Genomic DNA, 27,860 nt, shown 5'->3' with positions numbered 1-27,860 from the left:
ATTCTCTTCATCAGTGAGACCAAAGTTCTCACCTTCCAGCCAGTTTGTAATTATCTCTAAAACCCCAGGGTTATTCAGGTTTCCAATACAGGTGTGCTGTGTGATGAAGGCAATCCATTTGCCCCATGTGGGGTCAGTGGCATGATCAGTAGTGGGAACCGTTCTTTTAAATGTCCACCCAAGCACTGGTATTCAGAGTGCCAGGGAGGAGCTGTGCTTCTGTACTAGTCAATTCTGAGTGTGACGGTGGTCACAAGGGTTGCAGGTGAAGAGAGAGGCGAGAATGGTGACCTCATGTTCAGAAGGCGTGATTTATTATTTTATGATATATATATAACATCATGACTATACTAAAAAGAAATAGAAGGAAAAGTTCTCAGAAGGCTAGCTAAGCTAAGAATAGAAATGAATGAACAACAAAGATCTGTGTCTCAGCAGAGAGTGAGACCCAGCTCTGCTGTGAGCGGTCAGTAAATCCAAACATCCACAGGAGACCAATCACGGATCCACCTGTTGCATTCCACAGCAGCTGATAACCATTGTTTACACTTCGTTGCTGAAACTTCTCAGCTTCAGCAGCAAAAATTACTAAGAAAGGATTTTAATGAAAAGATGTCTGTGACATTAGAGGATCCTTGAACTTCTTCATAGGTGGCCAAGATTTCCATCTCTGTGGGAGTGTAGTTGCCTTTGGACCCTCTGTAGCTTTGGCTCCAAAATCCCAGTGGTCGACCCCGAGTCACCTCAGGCACCTTCTGCCAAAGGCTCCAGGACAGACCATGGTTCCCAGCTGCAGAGTAGAGCACGTTCTTTACCTCTGGACCTGTCCTGACTGGGCCAAGGGCTACTGCATGAGTTATCTCCTGCTTGATCTGGGCAAAGGCTTGTTGCTGCTCAGGGCCGCACTGAAAATCGTTCTTCTTGCGGGTGATCAGGTTCACAATCTGGATTTACTCGGGAATGTGCATTCGCCAAAAGCCTATGGCACCCAGGAAAGCTTGTGTTTCCTTCTTGCTAGTTGATGGAGACATCGCGGTGATCTTAATAATGACCTCAGTGGGAATCTGACACGGTCCATCTTGCCACTTTACTCCCAGAAACTGGATCTCTCAGACAGGTCCTTTCATTTTGCTCTTCTTAATGGTGAAGCTGGTTTCCAGCAGAATCTGGATGATCTTCTCTCCTTTCTCAAACAGTTCCATTGCTGTGTTCCCCTACACAATGATGTCTTCAATGCACTGCAGACGTTCTGGAGCCTCACCCATTTCCAGTGCAGCCTGGATCAGTCCATGGCAGATGGTGGGGCTGTGCTTCCACCCCTGGGGCTGTCGGTTCCAGGTGTACTGCACGGCCCTCGAGGTGAAGGGAAACTGAGGCCTGCATTCTGCTGCCAAAGGAATGGAGAAAAATGCGTTGGCAATGTCAACAGTGGCAAAGCACTTTGCTGCCTTGGACTCCAGCTCGTACTGGAGTTCCAGCATGTCTGGCACAGCAGCGCTCAGGGGTGGAGTCACTTCATTCAAGGCACGATAGTCCACAGTCAATCTCCATTCTCTGTCAGATTTGTGCACAGGCCAGATGGGACTGTTGAAGGGTGAGTGGCTTTTGCTGACACCTCTTGGCTCTCCAGCTCATGGATCATTCTGTGGATCGGATCACGGCATCTCAATTTGTTCAATACTGCTGGCGGTGTACAGTCAGGGTGGCAATTGGTACTTGTTGCTCTGCCACCCTCAGGAGTCGTACTGCAGATGGGTTTTCTGATAGTCCAGGCAAGGTGTTCAACTGCATTATGTTCTCTGCCTCTACAGCAGCTATTTCAAACGCCCACCTGAGTCCCTTTGGGTCTTTGTAATCTGTTCCAGAGGAAGTCTATGCCCAGAATCCACGGGGCCTCTGGGCCAGTCACAATAGGATGTTTCTGCCACTCCTTCCCAGTCAGGCTCACCTGGGCTCCCAACAGGGTCAATTGCTGTGATCCCCTGTCACCCCAGCAATGGAAACAGGTTCTGCCCCCACATGTCCCGATGGTATCAGGGTTCACTGCACACCAGTATCAACAAAGGCGTTGTGTTTTTGTGGTTCTGATGTGCCAGGTCATCGGATCCACACCATCAGGAAGATCCAGTTTTCCCCATGCCTCTTCCTTCCTGGCTAGAGGCAGGGCCCCTCTAACCCTAGTTATCATTTCTTTCCTGGGCATATATACTAGAAATACTTTCAAGGGAATCTGACAGATCACACCTCGTAGCTCGGTCATGGGAGGCTGAGGCTACCTTCATTTTGGTGGAACTCTTTGGTTTCCCTCCTTGAGTTGATGCACCCGTGCTGCTAGGACAGAAGTGGATTTCTCATCCCACCTTCCCATGTCTTCCCCATGGTCACACAGGAAGAGCCACAGGTCAGCCCATGGGGTGTACGTGCCCTCTCTGTCTGGCTGGGGGATGTTGGGCTCTGACTTTGGGGCCTGTGACTCACACTGGTGCCATATGGGAACTGTTTCTCTTCACCTCCTCCTTCATCTCCCTCATCTCCTCTTTGAGGTCCTTGATCACAGCAGAGACATGAGCCTGCATGGGGCCATCAATCACACTCTCACAATTTCTAAGCTTGTTGGTGACAGAACCCACTGTCTCTTGGTTGGTATCAGCATTAATCGTTGCAATAAAGGTGGTGTATTGGGATGGCCCCAGATTTGCCAGACTCCACAGCATTTGCCCTGTGCCCCTGACCTTGTTGGGGTTGTTATCATGCTGTCCATCCCTCCCAAAGAGTACCTCCCATACTGCCACTTCTCTCAGCTGTTGGATCCCTTCCTCAAGAGTTTTCCAGCACATTCTATGGTGGTGCTCCTGCATTCTCTCCCTGTGGACAAACCTCTCTCTGACACTCATTAAAAGCTGATCCCAGAGGGAAAGGGACCCTGATTCCCTTACAAAAATCTGATTCCCATGTGAATCCTGGGTCAAGGGTCCAAATTCCTTGCCTCATCACCATCCAGCTACACGCCTGTACCCATGAGGTCCCAGACCTGGAGTAGCCAGGTTGTATAAGCCTCATGTCCCCGTCATAAAGTGTCTTTTTGCAGATTACAGAGACTTTTGTACATCAGGGATTCAGTGATGATCTCAACCATTCGCTCCCCTGTGGGTTATGGGGCCCTCCATTCTTATCCGTATCTGGGTGCTCTGATTTCATCTTAGACCTCCTTGTTTCCACAGGGGTGACTGCTGCTGGCTGTGACTGCCCTTGCAGTTCAGCTGGAACCTGGATGGTTGTAACATCTGTGGGTTCCACTGCTGCACCATCAGACTCTCCTTCTTTGGGGCAGGGGGAGGGTTTCTCACCAGCTGGGGAAATGTGCTCCTTCAGCATCTGGCCCATCTCCTTCACCAGAACCCCCACCCAGTCTGGGTGGTTCATTTCTGAGGTGGGCTGTGGGGGAGGGTCAGGCTCTGGGGCAGCAGCATCCCTGGTCTCTGGGGTTGGTGTCACGTGGTTATCCAGGTTAATCTTCCCTTATCTCTGAATGCTAAATAGAACAGGCCTATCAGCAACACCAACAACTGTATGATATCATTAGCATTTGGAGTGGATCTGAACCCTTTGAAAACTGGTGGGGCAGACCCAAAGAGCTGGGTGAAGGGTTGGGAGAAAATTTCCCCTGGTGTCATTTCCTCACAGCAAGTGCCATTATTAAAGTAAGCCCAAAACCACACAGTTAGTGTGTGATAGCTCTGAATCCATGTGCCTGCTTTCCAGAGGAATTTTAAGATCCATTAATTCCTCACCTTATTAAGTCATAAAGCAAATTGGATAACAGTCACATTAGCCTTAGTTATAGGACCCATGTTTAGATAAGGGCCTGCAAATGGGAGAATTACAGCCACGACTATGTGCCACCCAAACCAGGGTAAGCTGGACCACATGGTGACACTCAATGAGCTTTCTATGTCCAGCACACAAAAAATTAGGTTATGTAAGAACTGTTATTCCTTTTTTCTTGATGCCCTCGAGCCTCATGATGGGCACCAAAACCTTTCTCGGTTTGAAAAGACAGGCAGAAGCCTCTCTTGAAATGAAAATTGAAACCCCCTCCCTCCTGAATTATTATAATTTTGAAATTAAGGGAGCTCTCAGGCAAAGATATGGGAGTAGGAATAGCAGTTCTTTACTAGGAATAATTAAAAAAAAAAGATAAAACCAAGAATGCAGTAATACAAAACAACACTGACAGAGTCAGAATATGATCTGACATCATGTTGCTCATGATGTTGGTAGCAGTCTGATTAAATGGTTGCGGCAGATCTCCTGCAGTGACAGGTGTGGTTCTGTTGGAGCAGTGATCCTGTAGAAGGGTGGAGTTTTCCTCTGAACGTCTGGTGGTGGTGTAGATGGGCCTGGTCTTCCTCTTGGAATCCAGTGGGAAAGGGCTGCTCCTCTGGGAATCCAGTGGCAGAAGGCTGACTGTGGTGATCTAAATCTCAGATTACATCCAGGTAGGAATGCTTGGCTCCTCCCCCTAAGCAAAGCACCACACAATGGGATGACGGAATTTTATCAGTCATGCAGTGAGACTCAATGGCCCATTAACAGAAGATATTTCCCAGAGGGAGGATTGGTTTGTGGATGAGATAAAGAAAAGTGCCCAATTAACAGAAGATTACTGCCCCATCTCTAACAAATGGTAAACAGAACACACATCCTCAGCTAAATCTTTCATTCCATATATGGAGTCACTCTGTATTGACAGGAGGCTTGGCCTTAGGAAATGAGAAGCTTAGGACCTGATTGTGACAATCATGTCGAGTTTTGGGGTGCTCCAGCATGAATAACAACATCATTCCTTACTCCAGGTGTTGCTGCTACTCAAGCTTTTGCTGAGTTGGGATGATGGATAGCTGAACACAAGTTCAGCTATTTTAAATCAAATGCTCACTGATGTAGATTGTATTAGACATGGCACACTGCAAAACAGAGGTGCTACAGATATTTTACTGTTAGCACATGATCAGTAGTGTGAGGATTTTTAAGCAATGTATTGTATGAACCTTTCTGACCATTCTGCATCCATTCACAGGAAACTCAAACAACTACAAGATAACATGAAGAAATTGACTCTGAATGATTTGGGCTTGGATGAATAGTTTGAGGGATGGGGAATAAGTGGATAATTGAAGGATATCTTAAAGGGAGCTTTGTTATTACTAGCAGTTATTATTATATTGCTTTGCATTATTCCACGCATAGTGAAATTGGTGACCCACTTGGTAGAAAATACAGTAAAAAGGGTTTGGCTGGTGCAAGAAGAAGAAGGGGGAATTGTAGCAATGTATCTGAACAACTTGGGCCACACTGTGCATGAGCCATGTTGCTTGTAGTCGTTCTTATCAGAGCCCTCTGGAATTCATCAAGGTTACTAAGACATAAACTGTGCTAAATGAAGAATGAAAAGGCTGAGAAACAGAATACCAAGACCACAAGAACTCGATAACAGAGGGCTGTGAACCACCTGAACTGAAACCAGTCACATACTCTGAGAAATGAGTGGAGAACACAAGGACAAGAGAGAGGCTCCAATGAAGAAGAGCGTGATCAAGGGTATGCAGTAGGGTTAGAATGTATAAATAAGTGCATAATGTAAACAATTAATGGCTTCTGCTTAATCATACTGGTTAGTAGTATGGGAGACCTGTTTTCCCACAATGGGTGCCTGGGAAGGAGGGAGGATTCTTTTCCATAAAAAGGAAAACACTGAGGCAGGAGCAGGAGACAAGTGACCCTTGCAGGCCTGGGGCCTCATTGCGTCCTTGTCCCTGCTCAGCAGCCTGGCAGGGGCCACCCCATGCTCCTGCCCTTGCCATTGCACATCCCCACATGCCAGTGCCCATCCCAGGAAGAGCACTGAGCAAGGAGGGAGGGACAGCATCTGCCTGGCCAGGGGCAGGGGCTCAGGCCTTGCCGCTTGGCATTCCTCAAACACATCCAGGTTTGCTCAGCACCACAGACACCTTGGCCTTGTTTGTCCCCAGCTGTCAACACTGTCTCCAGTGTTCTGCTGTAACTGGAACCTGGGGACACATTCTCAGAGAGACTTATTAAACTTTTAGAAATTTTAGAGTTTCAATTTAACTTCGAGTTCTTGAGAAGTTTTTTGAACACTCTCTCAGAGACTGAGTCTGATGTAAACAACCGCAAATCCCTGAGGGGCTCAATAAATTCCTTGTGCTGTGTCTGTGCTGCTGAGCTTTAAAGGAACAGCTCTTCCCAGGACTAGCTCCTCTCCCAGCCCAGCAGGGCTGAGGGCTCTGCCTGCAGTCACTGAGGGGACAGGAGCCAGGCAGAGAAGGGCTGAAGGCAATCAGGATAGGGAAGACTCTGAGCTGAGACTTCACCTGGGGAAAGATCTTCACAACCCTGTGCATGGTGAGTCTGTGGGTGCAGGGCAATGTCCCCTGTGCTCCTGGAGGGATCTCCTGAAGCCAGCACACCCCACAGCCTGGGGGATGTGTCAGGAGAACTCTCCCAGTTTCTCTGTGGCACAGAGCAGGTGGAGGAGGAGGAGGATGTGCTGCAGAGCGGGGTTGCCCTGGGCACCGTCAGAGGGACAGGGGAGGACGGCTCCTGCTGCCAGGGACGGCTGCAGGGGCTGAAGCTGGGGCTGCAGCCAGGGCTGCCCAGGGCTGTCCTGCAGAGCAGCTCCTGCAGCCCTCAGGGCTCTTGGCCAGCCCAGGCATGTGCCACCTGCCAGGGGCAGCTCTCAGCCTGCCTGGCAGCTCCCCATGGACGCTGCAGGGGAGAAGTTGGAGGTGGAAGGAGCCACCCCCATCAGGGCACATTCCTCCTGCTTTGGAGATGGTGCTGCATGGCCAGGGCTGCTCTCAGCTTTCTCCCAAAGGGAAGGGAAAGGGGCTGTCAGCATGGCTGTGTCACTGAGACTCCTGCATTGTCATCCTGGGCATCAGCAGATGGGCCTCAGATCTCCCTCAGAAAGTGCCTCCTCAGCCTCCTCTCCCTACAGCCAGCAGCAGCAGCACCTTGGCTTGCAGCATCTCTGTCTGGCCGGCCCTTAAGGCCCTGCTGCCAGGGAGATGCCCCTGGGCAGTGCCCTGTGCTGGGAGGGGTCTGCAGGGCAGAGCTGAGCTGGGCTCTGGCAGTACTGGCAGGGACAAGGCTTGAATAGAGAGAAACAGCTCCCAATAGGCACATCTGCAGGCAGCAGAGAGCCAGAGCAACCCTTCGTATCCCATCCTGTCCAGCTGCACAGGGAAAGAGGAAAGGGTTTGGAGAAAATTAGTTTTAAACTGCAGAATTAACTACGTCCACTTTACTTTTGAAGAAAGTTTTAAGTGTGATTATGCTGAAATACGGAGTGGTAAAAGGAACAAAGTGAACCTGTGTGTTTCCAGCAGGTCTGACTGCCCGGGGGCACAGGGAGCCCTGTTTTCCGTCTGAGCTTCACATTGTTCAGGCTGAGAGGAATGCTGAAGAGGAGGCAGTAACTAAGCAGCACAAAACCAAACTCAAATAAAATCAAGGAAAATTCTCCCAGAGGAAGAGAAGTAATTTGGAGGGAATTCCAAATAAAACACATAGGATTGACTCAAAAAATTGGTTGAATTATTCAAGTCTTCTTTCAACAGTCCATGATTCCCAGAGCAAAGAAATGTCCAATCTGGCACTGCCATTTCCTTCTCTGACAGGTGTTAATCCTTTATAAATTACCATACAGAAGGCTGCAAATGTCCAACAGCAGCTCCATCAGGCATTTCCTCCTGCTGGCATTGGCAGACACGCGGCAGCTGCAGCTCCTGCACTTCTGCCTCTTGCTGGGCATCTCCCTGGCTGCCCTCCTGGGCAACGGCCTCATCATCAGCGCCGTAGCCTGCGGCCACCACCTGCACACGCCCATGTTCTTCTTCCTGCTCAACCTGGCCCTCAGCGACCTGGGCATGATCTGCACCACTGTCCCCAAAGCCATGCACAATTCCCTCTGGGACACCAGGAACATCTCCTACTCAGGATGTGCTGCTCAGCTATTTCTGTTTGTCTTTTTCATTTCAGCAGAGTTTTTTCCCCTGACCATCATGAGCTACGACCGCTACGTGTCCATCTGCAAACCCCTGCACTACGGGACCCTCCTGGGCAGCAGAGCTTGTGCCCACATGGCAGCAGCTGCCTGGGCCAGTGGCTTTCTCTATGCTTTCATGCACACAGCCAATACATTTTCCCTGCCCCTGTGCCATGGCAATGCCCTGGGCCAGTTCTTCTGTGAAATCCCACACATCCTCAAGCTCTCCTGCTCCAAATCCTACCTCAGGGAACTTGGGCTTCTTGCTATTAGTAGTTTTTTATTTTCCAGATGTTTTTTGTTCATTGTTTTCTCCTATGTGCAGATCTTCAGGGCTGTGCTGAGGATCCCCTCTGAGCAGGGACGGCACAAAGCCTTTTCCACCTGCCTCCCTCACCTGGCTGTGGTCTTCCTGTTCTTCAGCACTGCAGCATTTTCCTACCTGAAGCCCCCCTCCATCTCCTCCCCATCCCTGGATCTGGCCGTGTCAGTTCTGTACTCAGTGGTGCCTCCAGCCCTGAACCCCCTCATCTACAGCCTGAGGAACCAGGAGCTCAAGGCTGCAGTGTGGAGACTCATCACTGGACAATTAAAGAAATATTAAACTGCTGGCCATTTTTTGCAAGTCACTTGTAATAAAAGTCATCTCTGATACTTATTGTTGGTTTCATTTTCTACGTTCTTTCCTGTTTTTTTCATTTTATAATATTGTTCCTAAAGGAAAGCCATCAATCCTGACAGATCTCATTTTTTTCCTCCACACCTTCACTGTGACCCACAGACTGTTCAGGCTGAGAGTCTATAAGTTCCTATGCTCTTGGTGGGTTTAAGTCATCAAGGACTTCCCAGCAGAATTTTCATGAGAGATGCCCCTTTTGTTGTTTTCTGTGGAGCTGCAGCAGCAATGTCTATGTGCAGAGTTGGGGGTAGATCAGTGCTGACACAGCAGCTGTGCCCAGCAGCAGTAGCACTTGGTGTTGCCAGTGCTGCTGCCGTGGCCCTGCCCCGCTGCCCTGGTGGCCCTGGTGTTGCTGCAGGGCCTGAGTGCTCTCGGGGCCGGGCACAGCCCTGGGGATGGCAGTGCCAGGGCTGCAGCAGGGACAGGCCATGGGCACTGCTGGGGCAGCGCTGACGCCTCAGGCCAGGGCCTGGGGGCTCCAGGCTCCTTGCCCAGGCTCTCTCAAGAACACGGCCAGGCCAATGCTCAGCACAGAAAAGCCCTGTGAGCAGCCCCAGGCTGGCTGTGGGCAGGCTGGGGGCAAACAGCATGGCTGGGGCTCTGCAAGGGCCCTGGGGCAGATGGGAAGGAGCAGCAGAGCAGGGGCTGATCCATCCCCAGTGCGCTGCACAGCTGAGGGCAGCGTCCCAGAGCGTCCTCATGGAGCTGCCAACAACATCCCCCCTCTGCAGCCCAGGCCTCTCCCCCAGCTCACACAGGTGCCCCATCCTTGCAGGCACAGACACGGCAGCACTGGCTCAGCAGCCCCTGTTTGCATTGCACACAGCAGGGGGAGCACCCCCATGCTGTTGGTGTGGGGACATGAACCTGAGGGAGCACAAATGCCATCAGCCCCTGGGGCCAGCAAGGGCTGGGGGACACCAGGGAAAGCACTCAGCTTTGTCCTGGCCTCTGCAGTCAGCCAGAAAGTGTGTTCCCATCAGATGGGACTTTCCTGTCTCACTGCAGACGCTGTTGCTCAGAGCCAGGGCTGCCTGGCAGCCACTGGCAAACTGCCCTGAGCATTTCCTTGGCTTCACCTTTGCTTTCTTTCCTGTTTCCTGATCCAGATTTCTTTGTATTGCCCATCCCTGTTCCCCCCGCTACAAACAGCCCATCCCTGTTTGCTCTGTCCTCTCTGGCTCCACTCCCCATTGCAGTTCCTGACTTGGCACCATAGGAACGCCCCTTGGGCAGCAGGATCATCCTACAAGTGCTGCAGGAATTGTCTGCAGGCTCCTGCAGTGCCTGCTGCTCCCTTGCCAGAGGCACTCCAGGCCAGGGGGGCACATCTGGGCTGCTGTGTCTGCCTCTGGGGCTCCCTGTTCTGGGCAGTGAGGAGGAGCTGCAGAGGCTCTGCAGGACTGACAGGATGGGCTTTGGGGCTGCCAGGAGAAGCTGAGGGACCTGGGCTGCTGGAGCTTCTGAAGAGGAGGCCCAGGGCTCCTCCTGCAACTGCTCCAAGGGTGCTTTAAGAGATTCCCATAATCAGCAATGTTGGAAAATACCTTGGAGATCATCAAGTCCAACCTGTGCCCTGACTTGGCCTTGTCTTCCCTGAGCCTCCTCTTTTCCACGATAAGCAACCCCAGCTCCCACAGCTGCTCCTCACAGGACATGTGTTTCAGACTCCTCCCCAGCCTTGTTGCCCTTCTCTGGACACTCTCCAGCCCCTCCATGCCCTTCCTGGATTTGGGGGTCCAGAACTGGACACAGCACTCGAGGGGCTGCCCCAGCAGTGCTGAGCACAGGGGAAGAATCCCTGCCCCGCTCCTGTTGGCCAATCCATTCCTAACCCATATGAGTGCCAGGGATTGGATGAGGGAAATTGTGGGGAGGATATGGGGACAAAGTCCTATTGATTGTCAGCCATGAGGGGTTCTTTTTTCCTATCTCTTCAGACTCCAACAGAAGGTGCTGGGCGTCAATATCAATTGGACATTGCTGATACCAAATATAAAGAGGAGATGAATACTGGACAAAACAGTTCTCACTCCTTTTTTTTTCAGTGTAGCAGATTCACTTTGAAGGCACTTCTGAAATGTGTCTCATTAACCACAGAAAACTAAAAACTTAGATTACTCCCTTGGCCTTTCTTGTTCAGGTGTTTTGAACAAATGTTTAGGAACCTTTTTCATTGAATTGCTGAACTGAAGAGCTCCAGAAAGAAGAGGCCTCTGGAGTAATAAAATTCATCACCAACCTCCAAGTGGCTGAGGATCCATCTCCAGCAGAACAGCAATGAACAGAAATGGACACAGTTTTGTATCTGCCCCAGCTTTGGGATGGGCCCTGGGCCTGGAGCAGGAGCAGCTTTTGAAAAGTATAAATTTTGGCTATGGGTGCGTGTGCAGAAAGGACAGTTTTTTCCCATAGGAAGGAAAGCACAGCGCCTCAGTGTTTGAAGGCGAGTGAGAGCCAGCTCTCAGAAAGTCATGATCAGCCAGACTTGTTTGTAATGTCAGCTTTATCTGGGAGCAATCCCTGAATATTGGAAATTTTGGAGGGGCAATCTCATTTTGGCCATGGATACTTGAATGAGAAGAACAGTTCTGTTCCAGTTGAAGGAAAGCCCAGAGCCCCAGTGTTTCAGGGGCACATGAGCAGAGACTGTCAACAAGCCAAGGACAGTTGGACCAGTCAGGCCAAGCCAATCAGAGCTGTTACCTGTTCCCTTGCTTCCATGGGGCCCTGCAGTGTCACAATGGTGGTGTCATACTGGATCCTTGTTTCCATGAGGCCCAGATGTGTCACACTGGCCCCTTGTTTCCATGGGATCCCATAGTGTCACAATGGCTCCATGCTTCCATGAGGCCTTGCAGTGTCACAGGGGTCTCCTGGGTGCCACAGTATCACAATGGACACTTGCTTCCATGGGGATTCACAATGTCAGAAGGGGCTCCTTGGTTCCATGAGGCCATGCAGAGCCCCTTGATTCAACAAGGCCTCAAAGTGTCACAATGGCCTCCAGGATTCCATGAGGCCCAGCAATGTCACAATGGACTTTTGGTTCCATGTGTTCATGCAGTGTTCCACAAATCCTTAGTTCCATGGGGCCCTATAATGTCACAATGGAGTCCTTGGTGCCACACACTGTGACAACTGCCATTTGGTCTGCCAACACTCCATGGTGCCAAAATGATTCCTTGCTTCCATGTGGCCTTCTAGTGTCACAATGGCCCCTTGGTTCAGTGAGGCTTTTGGTGTCACAATGGTCTCCATGATTCCATAAAACCTTGCAGTGTAACAACAGACCATTGGTTTCACTGAGCCCCACAGTGTCACTGTGGTCCCCTTGGCTCCACAAGCCTCTGAAGTGCCACAATGGCCCTTTGGTTTCATGAGGCCTCAAAGTGTAAAAAGGCCTCCATGGTTCCATGAGGCCCTGCTGTGTCAAAATGGACGGTTCCATGATGCCCCACAGTGTCACAATGGTATCCTTGGTTCTATCGGACCCTTCATCCCATGGAGACCCACAGGGTTCACTGGAGTCACCTTGGTTCCATGAAACCCTGCCATGCTATAGGGAGTCCCAAAGCATCAGAACAGTCTCCATTGTTCCATGAAGGCCCACAAAGTCACTGTCATCCCTGTGGTTCCCCTAGGCCCCACAGTGGAACAATGGACTCTTGGTTCCATGAGGTTCCTCAGTCCCAATGGTCTCCTTGGATCCACAGTGTCACAGTGGCCCCTTGGCTCCATGTGGCCACGCTGTGTCACAATGGCTCATGGTTCCATGAGGCCACGTAGTTTAACAATGGTCCTGTGGTTCCACAAGGCCTTGCTGTGTCACAATGGACTTCTGGTTCCACGAGCTTTCCTACTGCAAACAGTAGTCTCCTTGGTTGCGCAGTGTCACCATGTCCCTTTGTTTCATAAGGTTCCACAGTAGAACATGGTCATCTTTGTTCTGTGAGGTTCTGCAGTGTCACAATGGACCCATGGTTCCACGAGGCCTTGCTGTGTCACAATGGCCCCTTAGTTCCAACAGGTTTCTCAGTGTTACAATGGTCGCCTTGGATCCGCAGTATCACAATGTGGTGTATCACAATTGGTTCAATGTGGCCCCAATGTGCCAAAATGGATTTTGGTTCCATGGGGTTCCGCTGTGTCAAAATGGACCCTTTGTTCCATGAGTTTGGTCAGTGTCAACGTTGACTCCTTGGTTCTGTGAGGCTCCACTGCCACCAAATCTCTGAAATATCAGAATCATTAACTGAATCATTAACTATCATGAAATATAAGACTCATTAACACTAATTTCCTGTTTAAGTGGGTATCATTTATTCAGGCCTGAGGTTTAGCGAGGGATAAATCCTAACCTTATGTGGACATGTAATTCTACCACTGTCACCAAATGTGTATTACAATTTACCGATTACCCTAAAATCCACCCCAAGTTCCCAGATTCAGACCTTCTTGTTTTCCGTCGCTGCATTCTTGAGCCAGATGTCGTCGTCTTCTCTTCCAATCATTCCTGCTGGGACAGCAGCACCTGCATGACTTGTTCCTGTGCTGAAAGGTCACAGGCACAGTAAAAATTGAATTAACCCTTTTGGTATCAAGGCCAAGGCTTTGTGTGGGCAGGCAGAGGCAGGCAGGAGGCAGAGCTGTCAGCAAAGGAAGGGCCCAGCCAGGTGGGGCAGCCGGGGGATGCCGACAGCCTGCAGGGACAGAGGCGCAGGGCAGGGACACCGTGGGACAGCCTGGGCTGCACAGGGCACAGGGATGGGCAGCAGCTGCAAGACAGCCCTGCCAGAGCCACCTTGGGCAGCACTTTGGCCATGGCTGCTGGCCCTGGGCCTGAGGCCACGAGGGACAAGTGACCCTTGCAGGCCTGGAGCCTCATTGCCTCCTTGTCCCTGCTCAGCAGCCTGGCAGGGGCCGCCCCATGCTCCTGCCCTTGCCATTGCACATCCCCACATGCCAGTGCCCATCCCGGCAAGAGCCCTGAGATATGATGGATGGACAGGATCTGCCTTGGCAGGGGCAGGGGCTCAGGCCTTGCCGCTTGGCATTCCTCAAACACATCCAGGTGTGCTCAGCACCAGAGACACCTTGGCCTTGTTTGTCCCCAGCTGTCATCACTGCCTCCAGTGATTTGCTCTACCTGGAACCTGGGGACACTTTGTCAGTCTTGTGCGTCACAGGGATCTATTTAAATTACAAGAAATTTCAATGTTTCAATGTAACTTTGAGTTCCTGAGAAATTTTTGAGCCCTCTCTGGAGGACTGAGTCTGATGCAAAGAGCACCAAACCCTGAGAGGGCACATGTGTGGCTGTGTCATAGAGGGACAGAACAGCTGGGATGTCAGCAAGGGGCTGTGTGACAGCACAGAGTGGGTTCTGTAAGGTCACAGATTGGGCTATGACATCACAGAGTTTTTTGTGTAAGGTCGCTGAGCAGCTACAGCATAATAGAGGGGATTCTGTGACAACACAGAGTAGGCTGTGATGGCATGGCATGGTTGTATGACATCATAGAGCCAGCTGTGAGGTCAAAGTGTATGCTGTGACATTACAGAGAGTCAATGTGACATCATTCAGGGATTGTGACATCACAGAATGAGCTGTGACATCATAGAGTAGGGTATGTGGTCATAGAGCAGATTCTGCCATCATAGAGGATGGCTCTGTGACATCACTGTTGGTTGCAAAATCAGTGGGTGGCCGTGAAACATCATAGAGCAGGCTTTGACATCAAAGAACCGATAATGACATCACAGAACAGACAGTGATATCAGATGGTGATTTTGTGACATCAGAGTCTTCTGTGACATCACAGAGCGACTGTATGATATGACATGGTGACATCACAGGGATGCTCTGTGATAGCATAGGGGGCTGTGTGACATCACAGGTAGGGCATCACAAGAGCTGTGTGAGGTCCCTGGGGAGGTCACTCTGTCCCAGCCCCCCTCACAGTTCCCCCCAGAGCAGTCCAACCCTGCTCGTGCACAGCAGGGTCCCCTCCTGTCGCCCCGGGTCCCCCCGCCCCCGGCCCCACAGCCTCCCCCAGAGGATGTTCCACGAGATCGACCTCAGAGCCTGACACGGGGACGGGGGCCGGGGCCCTGGGGGTGGCACAGGGGGACAGGGACCCCCCCGGCAGCGTCTCCGTGTCCCCCAGGGCCAGAGCCTGGGCCAGGGCTCCTTCACCCTGCTACCAACGAGGCCTTGAGAGCGCTGAAAAAATCCCCAGCAAGGGATCAGCAAAAACCAGATTTAATATTAAGGGACAGCAGCACAAAGTTCCTTGGCAAAAGTCACTCTGCTCCTGACTGGACACTTCAGACAAACCAAGGAAAGAAAGCAACAACAAAACCAAAGAAAATCCTGGCAATCAAACCAGAAATGATTTGAGAACTTTTCCTCTGTGTGTGTGTGTGTCCTCACAAGGATAGTGAGGACAAGGATAAAAGGAATACGGCCCAAAAGCTTAATAGAGCTCAAATTTCACAGGACTTAACTTGTACCTTAACCTTAACAGGTACCTTCAACTTCACAATTTAGCAAAAGAACAGCACTTAACCGTACTTAGCCAACTTAAAACCTATGTCTTAGCAATTTAACAGAGGAATTACATTCAACAACCCTTAACTTAGCTTATAACTTAAATTAAACTTAATAACTTAGCAAAGTTTTGGGACAGTAGCTAAGAATTGGAAAAGTACAAGGCTGTGGCTAATTCCAAGTCCTGCACCTGCAAGATAGCGTGTCCTTGGGCCTAGCTGTAGTATGATAACAAATAGTGAAAGAGACATGAGAAAAGAGAGATGTAACCGCTAAGGAATGGGGAAGAGCTGATGTTGTGGTGTGACCAGTGGACAGTGTAAATTACAGAATATTCATGAACTTATTACTTGCTGTATAAGTGTCTCTCTTCAATAAACGGAGCTTGCTGAACACTCATATTGAGGGTCTCAAGCCTTCCCTGCACCGAGACAAATGGCCTTCTTCAACAGCAAAGGAACGACTTTTAGCAGGATTTAACTTCACTTAGACCTTGTGAAGGTCTAAGGAGCTTTGACCTTACCTACAGGCCTGACTGACTCAGCTATCCAAGGCACTCCAACCCCTCAGAGAGCAGCATTTCTGCCACCTTTCCCCAGCACAGGCACTCCTGTGTGCACACAAACACAAAGAGTCAGTGCAAGGCACCTGTGAGAAATTCCCCTGAGGGCAGGCAATGCTCACTGTGGATCCTTTGGCATCTCCCCAGCGGGTGAAGGGCTGAGCCTGGAGGAGTGGGGGGATCGGCCCAGGCTCCGTTGTTGTTCGGGATCCCCGAGTGCAGCAAACGGGAGAGTTCCCGGCTGGGAGAGGCCCCACTCAGAGGGAGTCGCTGGCCCAGGAGAGCTCCAAGGGCTCCTTTTGGAGCGCTGTTTGTAGGGCCCCAAGAGAGGGGCTTCAGTCCCAGCAATGGTTCATCCTGGCCACACTTGGCACCAACAGCTTTCTTTGGCAGTGTGAGAACAGGGATGTTGTGCCCCTGAGGGAGCAAAAACAGTTCCCAAGGCTGCTCCTACAGAAAGCAAGAGCTGGTTGGGCAGCAGCAGTGCCTGGAGCAGACAGTGTTTGTGATGAGCTGCAGAGGAGCTGAGCCCAGGGGCTGTTGGCCAAGGCCGAGCCCCAAGGAGCACTTCTCAGCTGGCAGGGTGGCCTGAGAAGGGGAGAGGGTGAGACAGACTAAAAATCCCCCAGAGTAGAAATCCACTTGGATTTAAGTGAAATGTACATTTTTGAGTTAAGTCTGTGGTTAGAAACCATAGCAATTTAGCCTGACTGCAGAACCTAGGCTTAGTTAAGTTGCTCAGTGAAAGACAGAGATAAGAGAGAAGAGACAGAGGATGATAGAGAGAGACCGAGACTGCTGTGAGAGGAAGTCAACATGATCTAGGAATTCTTCCTGATAAAGAAGAACTAGTGGCAAATGTCATGCAAAATTTGTAAAAATGAATATGTATGAATCTAATGTGAAATTGTATGCATATGTATCTGAGAGGGAGATAAAAAGGGACCTGAAGTTCCCAGAGGGCCGCATGCCTTTTTGAGGAGAGTGATCTCCGCGTGCGTCCAGCGCTGTAATAAAACATAGCAGCTTTACAACTTTCACAAAGTTGTAGAGTTTTTGGCTATATCTCCGCAAAACAGGGGGAATGCAGCAGCACAGGGCCATGGAACCAAGGGACCATTGTGACACTGTGGGGCCCTGTGAGACCAAGGGACCATTGTGACACTCTGGGGCCTCATGGAATCATGGAGAGCACTGTGACATTGCTGGGCCTCATGGAACCAAGGGGACAATACTGACACTGTCCCCTTGGCTGCATGGAATGTAGGGATCATTGTGACACTGTGAGGCCCCATCAAACCAAGGGACCATTGTGACACCGCAGGGTGTCGTAGAACCGTGGAGACCATTGTGACACTTTGAGGTATCATGGAACCAAGGGGCCATTGTGACACTGTAAGATCCTAAGGTCTCACAATGGTGACAAGGGTCCACTGTGATGTTGCAAGGCCTCATGGAACCATGGGGAGACCATTAGGACACTACACAGCCTCATGGAACCAAGGGGCCATTGTGACACTGTGGGGCACCATGGCACCAAGGAGATCATTGTGACATGAGGGGAGTCATGAAATCATGGAGTCCATTGTGACACTTTGAGGCCCCATGGAACCAGTGAGACCATTGTGACCCTGGGGGTCCCCACAGAACCAAGAGGACCATTGTGATACTGTGAGGCCTGGTTAAACCAAGAGGCCTTTGTGACACTGCAGGGCTGCATCGAGCCAAAGGTCCATTGTGACATTGCAGGGCGTCCTGTCATCAGTGATCTATTGTGACACTGGGGAGCCTAAACAGACCGTTGTGACACTGCAGGGCTGCATGGAACCAAAGCTCCAGGGTGACACAGCGGGGGCATCCTGTCATCAATGGTCCACTGAGACACTGTGGAGCCAAAGGAGACCATTGTGACACCACAAAGCCCAGCGGTCCAAAGGTCCATTGTGACATTGCAGGGCTCATTGAACAGAGGAGTCCTGTGACATTGTGGGGCCTGGGGAACCACGGAGACCATTGTGATACTGCAAGGCCTCATGGAATCATTGGGACCATTGTGACACTGAAGGGCCATTGCAACACTGTAGAACCCAATCGAAACAAGGATCCATTATGACACTGCTGGACCCCAGGGAATCAAGGCACTATTATGACACTGCAGGGTCATAAACACTATTGTGACACTATGGGGCACCATAAAACCAAAAGAACATAGAACAGGTCTGGCTGGTTTGGCCTCCCAGGGACCAGCTCACTGGTCCAGCTGACCTTGGCATGTTGAGGGTCACTTCTCATCTGCTGCTGCAACACTCTCTTTTTTCTCCAGACACCCATGGCCAGAATTGGGATTTCTCCTCTAAATTTCCTTATATCTGTCCTGTGAAAAATGCATGTATTATATGATTGGCTTTTCGCAAATATTAAAATGAATGTTATATGTGTTGTGTTAGAAAGAAATGCTGTATTAATTCCCTTAAGTACTGTGTTAAATATAGTTTTAGATTGTAAAATTTGTTAAAATAAGAACTATGTTAGTGGTGTTTTTAAAGAAAGGAATGAGGCACTCACACCAGATAGCAGCCACAGGACAAATAAATCTCTCAGGGAAATGAATTTATTGCCTTCTTATCAGAAGGAACTAACTTCTTCCCACCTTGGAGGTGCTGTTAGGATTAGAAGGAAGAAGTTGACAATGACCAGACAAAATCCTGTGTTTGAATGGAATTTATGCATCATGTATGAAGTATATGAATATGCAATGGGCTATTGTTCTTCAGGGTTAATCCTTTGTTAGCAGGGGTTCTTTTTCGGGCTCGTGATGCCCAGAAAAGGTACCCAGATGTCCGTAACTCTTTGCTTTAATTGTCTCATACTGTCCTAATTCCATTTGTCCAAATTGTTATTACTCTAATTGTGTTACTAATCTTTTTAACCATTTCATTACTATTAAACTTTTAAAAATTTTAAAAACAAGTGATTGGCATTTTTCGCATGTCCCCAAAACACTGAGGAAGGTTCCATGCTCTCCTTCCTATGGAAAATACCTGTGCTGCTTCTTCGGGTGCCCATGGCTGAGATTGGGCTTCCACCTCCAAAATTCCTTATATCCAAGGATAGGTCTCAGACAAGATCTGGCATAACTAACAAGTCTGGCTGGCCTTGGCCTAGTGAGGCTCTCCAGACTCTGGGCCTCTATGGAAAAGAGTTGTCCTTCTATGCCGGGTGCCCATGCCCAGAATTGGGGTTCCACCTCCAATATTCGCAATTGTGACAGACTGGAGGAGATTGTTGGCTCAAAACCTTTCATGTTGGGGGGAGGAAGGGGCAAGTCCAGCCTTGCCCTGCCCAGGAACCCCAATCCCCCCAGAGCCTCTATCCCAGCCCAGCAGTGTCTGCCAGTCCCTGGCACAGCACAGGCAATGCTCCACAGCCACCTCTGCAGCCCCCAGCCCAGATCGTGAGGGACCAAATGAGCCGAAGTCCCACCTGGGGGAAGGGCCCAGCAAGACCAAGGGGTTTTTCAGGCTGACCACAAAGCAAGCACAAATCTTGGCCCTACCTACTCTTGGAATTTCCATCTGAACACAGGTGGAATCCAGGAGTTGGTAGCTGTCTGTGTGCCTCTCAAAATAATTTTCTTCTTTCTCCCTTTCTGTGTCTTCTTCTAATTCCCTCCTCTTGCAAATTTTGATTAACTTAAAATTGAACAGGCATAGAGCTTGTGAAGTTAAATGGACCAAGGTAATGCTTTGAGAAGTGTTCTTGAATAATTGAATGTTGTATTAAACATTTTGCCAAGTTTCTCTTTTTTTCTAAAGTTGCCAGTAAAGGCTGTTTGGTTGTTTAATCTCTTGAAGATCTCTTCTCTGTATTGCTCCAGTACATACAACTCAGAGCACACAAACAATTGTAATTCTTTTTAAATATCTTCTTGAGAGAGTCATCTGGAGGATGGGGCTCAGGGCTTGTCTGTCCTGCTTGGCACAGCCCAGGCAGGGCTTTCCCAGCTCCATTCCACACTCCATTTCCCAGCTGGAGCCGCTGGTGCCTCTGAGTTGTGCTGCCCCAGCCCCAGGGACGCTCTCCTTGTCTGCCCATTCCCCCACGGTCTCTGGGCAGGGATGGCCTCAGTGGGGGCTGCTGAAATCCTCAGCACCTTGGAGGCTGCTGCTGAATTTTCCTGCTCCAGAGGCTTGTTCAGTCTTCAGCTTTTCAGTGCAGAAATTCAGTGTCCCAGGGCTCATTAACATTTAGAACACCTTAACAAGCCAAGCCCCTGGGAATCATTTGAATTAAGTTTCCAAATCTTTTGTGGATGATACAACAGATTTCTGTAGTGTATTCAAACTGGAAATATTCTATTTAAAAAGACAGTGCAAGGGGCCATTGTAACACTGTGGAACCAAGGAGACCCTTGGGAGATGCTAGGGACAATGGAATCAAGGGGCCATTGCCCCATTGCAAGGACTCTGGGAACTGAGGTAACAATTGTGACACTGTGGTGCCCCAATGAAGCAAGGGTCCCTGGTGATACTGCAGGATCTTGTGCCACCAGGGCTCCATTGTGACATGGAAGCACCGAGGAATTCATTGTGGCACTCTGAGGCCTCATGGAACCAAGAGGCCACTGTGACACTGCAGGGCCTTGTGGAACCATGCAGAGCATTGTGACAGAGTAGGACCTGGTGTCATGATGGGGCCATTGTGACGCTGCAGGGTCCCGTGAAACCAAGGGGCCAGTGCTGCTCCTCAGGGACTCCTGGAATGAAGGAAACATGTTGGACACCGTGGTGGCCCTTGGGACCAAGACACCATTGTGACAATGTGGAACCAAGAAGAGCCTTCCTGCACTCGCAGAACTCATGAAACCAAGGATCCATTGGAACACTGCAAGGCCTTGGGGGACAAAGGGCCATTGTTACACTGCATGGCCAAGGATCCAAGGGGCTCTGTGACACCAAGGGGTCCCATGGAACCAAAGGGACATTGTGACACTGGGAGGCCTCATGGAATCACAGAGACCATTGGGACACTCTGGGGCCTCATGGAACTCTGGTGACACAAAGTTGAGTATGAGTGTTGATCTGCTGGAGGGTAGGAGGGCTCTGCACAGGGCCCTGGACATGCTGGATCCAGGGCCCAAATTCAACAAGGTGAGGTTGAACAAGTCCAAGTGCCGGATCCTGCACTTTGGCCGCAACAACCCCTGCAGCTATACAGGCTGGGGACAGAGGGGCTGGACAGCAGCCAGGCAGAAAGGGACCTGCAGGGACTGATGGACAGCAGGTTGGACATGAGCTAGCAGTGTGCCCAGCTGGCCAAGAAGGCCAATGGCTCCTTGCCTGGATCAGGAATGGTGTGGCCAGCAGGAGCAGGGCAGGGATTCTTCCCCTGTGCTCAGCACTGCTTGGGCAGCACCTCGAGTGCTGTGTCCAGTTCTGGACCCCCCCAATGTAGGAAGGGCATGGAGGGGCTGGGGTGTCTCCAGAGAAGAGCAACAAGACTGGGGAGGGGTATGGAACACATGTCCTGTGAGGAGTGGCTGAGGGAACTGGGGTTACTTATCCTGGAGAATGGGAGGCTCAGGGGAGACAAAGCAGTGTCAGGCCACAGGTTGGACTTGATGATCTCCAAGGTATTTTCCAACATTGCTGATTATGGGAATCTCTTAAAGCACCCTTGGAGCAGTTGCAGGAGGAGCCCTGGGCCTCCTCTTCAGGAGCTCCAGCAGCCCAGGTCCCTCAGCTTCTCCTGGCAGCCCCAAAGCCCATCCTGTCAGTCCTGCAGAGCCTCTGCAGCTCCTCCTCACTGCCCAGACCAGGGAGCCCCAGAGCCAGACACAGCAGCCCAGATGTGCCCCCCTGGTTTGGGGTGCCTCTGGCAAGGGAGCACCAGGCACTGCAGGAGCCTGCAGACAATTCCTGCAGCACTTGTAGGATGATGCTGCTCTCCAAAGGAAATTCCCATGGGGCAAAGTCAGGAACTACAATAGGAAGTGGGGCCAGAGAGAAAGGGCAAACAGGGATGGGCTGTTTGCAGGGGAGGGAACAGGGGTGGGAAATAGGAGGAAATTTGTGCCAGGGAAGAGTAAAGAAAGCAAAGGTGAAGCAGAGGAAATGGTCTGGGACTTTTTGAGGCGGCTGCCAGGCAGCCCTGGCTCTGAGCAACAGCATCTGCAGTGGGCCAGGAAACTCCCAGCTGCTGAGAACAAACTTTCTGGCTGACTGCAGAGGCCAGGACAAAGCTGAGTGGTTTCCCTGGTGTCCCCCAGCCATTGCTGGCCCCAGGGGGTGATGGCATTTGTGCTCCGTCAGGTTCATGTCCCCACACCAACAGCATGGGGGTGCTCCCCCTGCTGTGTGCAATGCAAACAGGGGCTGCTGAGCCAGTGCTGCCGTGTCTGTGCCTGCAAGGATGGGACACCTGTGTGAGCTGGGGGAGAGGCCAGGGCTGCAGAGGGGGGATGATGTTGGCAGCTCCATGAGGACGCTCTGGGACGCTGCCCTGGGCTGTCCAGCGCACTGGGGATGGATCAGCCCCTGCTCTGCTGCTCCTTCCCATCTGCCCCAGGGCCCTTGCAGAGCCCCAGCCATGCTGTTTGCCCCCAGCCTGCCCACGGCCAGCCTGGGGCTGCTCACAGGGCTTTTCTGTGCTCAGCATTGGCCTGGCCATGTTCTTGAGAGAGCCTGGGCAAGGAGCCTGGAGCCCCCAGGCCCTGGCCTGAGGCGTCAGCGCTGCCCCAGCAGTGCCCATGGCCTGTCCCTGCTGCAGCCCTGGCACTGCCACCCCCAGGGCTGTGCCCGGCCCCGAGAGCACTCAGGCCCTGCAGCAACACCAGGGCCACCAGGGCAGCGGGGCAGGGCCACGGCAGCAGCACTGGCAACACCAAGTGCTGCTGCTGCTGGGCACAGCTGCTGTGTCAGCACTGATCTGCCCCCAGCTCTGCACACAGACATTGCTGGTGCAGCTCCAGAGAAGGCAACAAAAGGGCATCTCTGCAGAAAACTTAGCTGGGACATCCTTTAGAGCCTTTAAAGCCACCAAGAGGGCAGCCCCTCATTGACACAAGCTGCTGCCACGAGAAAGGTAGAGAAAAAAATAGAGAAATGGTACTAAGAATTAAAATTCTTTGCTGACAATATTAAATAAAGCAAAGCAAAGCAACCTCCAAGACGAACCCAACAAGACATATTAAACATGACTTTTATTACAAGTGATTTGCAGAACTGGGCCAACAGTTTAATGTTGCTGAATGCATCCGGTCATCTGTCTCCTCACTGCAGCCTTGAGCTCCTGATTCCTTAGGCTGTAGATGAGGGGGTTCATGGCTGGAGGCACCACTGAGTACAGAACTGACACGGCCAGATCCAGGGATGGGGAGGAGATGGAGGGAGACTTAAAGTAGGCAAATGTGCCAGTGCTGAGGAACAGAGAGACCACAGTGAGGTGAGGGAGGCAGATGGAAAAGGCTTTGTGCCGTCCTTGCTCAGAGGGGATCCTCAGCACAGCCCTGAAGATCTGCACATAGGAGAAAACAATGAACACAAAACAAGCAAAAAACAGAAAAGCACTACTTATAAGAGGACCAAATTCCCTAATGTAGGAATTTGAGCAGGAAAGTTTGAGGATCTGTGGGATTTCACAGAAGAACTGGCCCAGGGCATTGCCCTGGCACAGGGGCAGGGAAAATGTATTGGCTGTGTGCAGCAGTGAATAGAGAAAGGCACTGGCCCAGGCAGCTGCTGCCATGTGGGCACAAGCTCTGCTGCCCAGGAGGGTCCCGTAGTGCAGGGGTTTGCAGATGGACACGTAGCGGTCGTAGCTCATGATGGTCAGGGGAAAAAACTCTGCTGAAATGAAAAAGACAAACAGAAATAGCTGAGCAGCACATCCTGAGTAGGAGATGTTCCTGGTGTCCCAGAGGGAATTGTGCATGGCTTTGGGGACAGTGGTGCAGATCATGCCCAGGTCGCTGAGGGCCAGGTTGAGCAGGAAGAAGAACATGGGCGTGTGCAGGTGGTGGCCGCAGGCTACGGCGCTGATGATGAGGCCGTTGCCCAGGAGGGCAGCCAGGGAGATGCCCAGCAAGAGGCAGAAGTGCAGGAGCTGCAGCTGCCGCGTGTCTGCCAATGGCAGCAGGAGGAAGTGCCTGATGGAGCTGCTGTTGGACATTTGCTGTGGCTGCACATGGGGACCTGTTCATGGAGAAAAAGACAGTGAAGAGTTGGAGAATATACCTGTATCCAAAATCAAAGCCAATTCCCATACACCCTTCTCTGTAATACACAGACATGGACTTTAGTTTTTTTGAGTTTGGAGGTTTTCTATATAAGCTCTCCCATATCTCTACTGCTGCTCCTGCATATCAGAAACCCTCTTTCATATCAGAAAGCATTTTTGGTGCACTCAGGGAGAACAGAGAAAATCTGTGATGCAAAGTGGAGTCTGAGGGGAGATGATCCCTCACTTCATTCTGTTTGGTGGTTGTTTGGGCTTTCACTGTTCTCAAACGGAGGATGTTCAAACTCCCATGTTTTCCTTAAAGCTCCTCAGGTACTGCTGAGAGCAGATGGATCCATCACAGCCCAGCTCCACATTTGTAGCCAAAAACTCACATTGCTCATTTCACCAACCCAGCAGCACTTCCAGTGTCACAACACCTCTGCCTTTCCCCAGCAATCTTATAACTCAGAGATGCTATAGGACAGGTTTGAACCCTGGACAGAAGCTCCCAGCTTGGGCTGAAATCTCAGGGAGACTTCAGGGTCCTTCTGATGGCACTGGATTGAGGAAGATGCAGCTCCTTCCCTGCCTGCACTGACAGCACTGCCCAAAGCCGGGCACTGGGGACAGCGTCACCCTGAGCCAGCTGTGCCCCCTGCCAGAGCCCCCAGTGCTGGGCAGCTGCTCCCAGCCCTGTGGTCTGCAGAGGGAACTGGGCCCGGGGCTGCAGAGCTGCCCCACGGCTCTGCTGCAGCTCTGCCTGCACAGGAGGGTCTGCACGCCTTGGAGCCCCGGCCCTGAGGGCAGAGGCTGGGCTGGGGCACAGGGAGGGGGCTTGTTCAGAGGGAGGGGCTGCACTGGAGGGGATCCTGTGGGCATCTCTAAACTCTCCCTGCCACAGCATTGCTGGGGTTTGTTTTCTCTCCTTGCCTGATCTTCTCTCTGCTTTCTGCAGATTTTCCTCCTGCAGGTGTTTCCCTGTGCCTGATCTCTCCCTGCCAGCACTCACAGACCCCAAATTTCTGTGCACTCTCCTTTGCCCTACAGAACCCTGCCTGTTTGCAGGGCACTGGCGGGGGGCAGGTTCTGTTTGCAGCTTGGAGAAAGGACAGCTCAGACTGAGCCTGATGGCTCCAGTAAAGGTGATGCTGGTGCTGTCCATGGGCAGAGTGGCTGTAAGCACATTAGGGACCTCCTGTGAACCTGTTGATCACTAAAAATAACAGTTTGGATGTCTCTGGCACTTGTCAAAACTAATAATAGTATTTCGGAAGCAACATTTAATATTTTTTCCTCCTCCCTGCAATTCTCCAATAGCAGGAAACTGAATACCTACCTATTATTTGAAAATTTCCTCATTTTTGTAAAATTCGTTGTTTTGGAAATGTTCAATGACTGACCAGAACCCCTAAGTATGACAGAGCTTCCTGAGCATTTCACCTCCCCTGCACCAGAAACACCCAGAGTTGTACTCACAGAGTCTGTAGGCTTTGGGATGTTCCAGCTTGAGGAGATGGCTCCAGGAGCTGCAGCTGCATTGTCATGCAGTCAGAGGTTCCTGTGCCAAGGGCTGGCAGTGATTGTGCCCCAGGCACTTCTCAGCACCTTCCCAGCCCTGACTGATTGAAGCTCTCTTTGGCTCTCTGCTGTGCCCCGGGGTGGCTGCAGGCAGTGCCCCAGCCCTGCTGGGCTGGCAGAAGAGCTGCTCATCAAGAGAAATGTGCTTTTGAAGCTCTTCTTGGTTACAGGGAGCTGCCTCTGTGCCAGGAGCCCAGCCCAGCTCAGCAGCACAGACACAGCACAAGGACTTTAATGAGCCTCTGGGGCTTTGTGCTCAGGCCCTGAACATCAGTCCCTGAGAGGGAGCTGAAGAAACCTCTCCAGAACTCCAAGTCACAATCCAACTCTAAAGTTTCTTGGACTTTTAATGGGTCCCACTGAGGAACACGACTGAGAAAGTGTCCCCAGGCCCCAGGCAGAGCAGAGAACTGCAAGCAGTGATGACAGGTGGGGACAAAGAGAAGCCAAGTCTTGGTGTCCTGGGGAACAGCAGGGTCTGTGCCACCAAGGGCTGTGAGGAGACACCTTGTCCTGAGGCCCTGGGGCCTCCTGGCACAGCCCCAGCCAGGCTGGGCACTGTCAGCCCCTTGTCCTGCCCTCAGCATCCCCCCCCCCTAGCCCACATCCCAGTGGCCTCAAGGATCTGCTGGAAGGAGTCCCTGGGGAGCCTTGCTCAGGAATGGCCTTGGGGGCTCCTTCATGCTCACAGAGTTTTTCAAAGGACTTCAGGCTTTGCTTTTGCTTTGGAGTCTCTGAGAAGTTTATTGCAAACATGGCCTCCCATTATCTGCTTTGAGCCCCTTGAGAGCCTTTGTCTGCTACTAACACTCAGTGGGCTCATTAATGCTTCATGGTACTTCAGTTATTTTAAGGTACTTGGTGTTTCCCTTTGGATGCAGACTCTGGGAGAGGTTTGTGCAATCATGGCCCCAATTCTCTGCTTTAACGAGTCCCTGGAGAGCTTTGTACTGACACTCAGTGGGGCTCATAAATGGTTTGAGATACTAGAGTTTTTTAAGGTACTTTGGAATTTCCTTTCCACACTGTGTCTCTGAGAGGTTTTATGTGCCATCCTGGCCTCTAATTCTCTCCTCCATGAAGTCCATGAGTTGCCTGTGTTGGGGATGGACCTCAGTGGGACCCATTCATGCTTTGAGACACTTTGGGGTTTTCCTCTGACTTTGACTCCTGGAAAGGATTGTGCAATTTTCTGTCTGGCCTTGAGGTTCTAGGACTCAGCTCCAAATGCACCTCAGGGCTCATTAGGATCAGGCAAGTCTTGACAAACCATGGCTCTGCTTTGGTTTCCCTCCGGTCTCGTGTAGTTCATCAGAAAGTTTTCTCTAGTGGTTTTGGTTTGCCAATTTAAGATTTGTCAAAATCAGTTTCAGTTCAGTGTTGGCTAATTACCAGTGCACTCACTATAAAATTCTTATTCATTTCCTGCTGCAAGATTGGATTAGGAGAAAGGAAAAGCAGGCTGAAAGCTTTTAAAGGGTATAAAGAAAAGTTTATTACCAGTAATTAAAGAAAGTGTAATAAGAATCAGAACAAAACTTTCAGAACACTTCCCCCCTCCGTACCACTTTTCTTTCTTACTGCGAATGTAAAGAGACAAACCCTAAACTTTTCAGTCATTTTACCACCTCTAGAATAGTCTTTCTTCAATTCACTTAAGGAGAGAAGTTCCTCTTGTTAATGTTATGGACACTTCAGTTTAAGAAAACAGTTCTCTTGTGGCTTTTAATTTCCATGAATAGCAGCCACCCAGAAAAATCTGTAATTGCGAAGTCCCTCCACCTTTTTCACAGCTTTTTCCACAGTTGTGTTTGTGGCCCATGTCAACTAATAGGGTATTCGTTTAATAGATAAGCTGTTTAAGAGCAAAGGTTCTCTTCATCTATCTCTGAAATCATCTTCATCTGACTATGACAGAGCTGTCAATCACACAGCAGGGGCAGTGCTAACCCAGGTCTTATTGACTGAGGTGTCAATCAATCACACAACAGGCACTGTTGGTACCTCTGTGTGTGTCTTTCTTTGTCTTGCTGTTGTTCTCTATTTCTTCTCCTTCTAATCCTACTTACTTGGAACATTTTTGAGTAAATTAACATCTTCAGGGTTAAAAGTTTTAAGATTAAATGGGCTAAGTTATTCAAGTTAATGTTATGAGAGGTTTATGTTGAAGTGGATGTTCTATTAAACCCTTTGCCAA

At 50.7% G+C, this 27,860-nt stretch overlaps 2 protein-coding genes across 2 annotated transcripts; one reads left to right on the top strand and one right to left on the bottom strand.

The window, feature by feature from the left end:
* Positions 1-8,087: 8,087 nt before the first annotated feature.
* Positions 8,088-8,675, top strand: LOC141729938 (olfactory receptor 14J1-like). Its single transcript, XM_074546597.1, has one exon. The coding sequence runs from the start codon at positions 8,088-8,090 to the stop codon at positions 8,673-8,675; it is 588 nt and encodes a 195-aa protein (XP_074402698.1).
* Positions 8,676-23,101: 14,426 nt separating this feature from the next.
* LOC141729937 (olfactory receptor 14A16-like) lies at positions 23,102-24,091 on the bottom strand. The gene has a single exon (XM_074546596.1). The coding sequence runs from the start codon at positions 24,032-24,034 to the stop codon at positions 23,102-23,104; it is 933 nt and encodes a 310-aa protein (XP_074402697.1). The 5' UTR covers positions 24,035-24,091.
* Positions 24,092-27,860: the final 3,769 nt, after the last annotated feature.

This window comes from Zonotrichia albicollis, chromosome 8 (genome assembly GCF_047830755.1).
Source record: "Zonotrichia albicollis isolate bZonAlb1 chromosome 8, bZonAlb1.hap1, whole genome shotgun sequence".
Taxonomy (NCBI): domain Eukaryota; kingdom Metazoa; phylum Chordata; class Aves; order Passeriformes; family Passerellidae; genus Zonotrichia; species Zonotrichia albicollis.
The sequence above is the reverse complement of the archived record's forward strand: the minus strand, read 5'-3'. Positions and strand labels throughout refer to the sequence as shown.

Excerpts from the sequence above, each read along its gene's own strand:
- LOC141729938 (XM_074546597.1), top strand. The coding sequence starts at position 8,088 with ATGAGCTACGACCGCTACGTGTCCATCTGCAAACCCCTGCACTACGGG.
- LOC141729937 (XM_074546596.1), bottom strand. The coding sequence starts at position 24,034 with ATGTCCAACAGCAGCTCCATCAGGCACTTCCTCCTGCTGCCATTGGCA.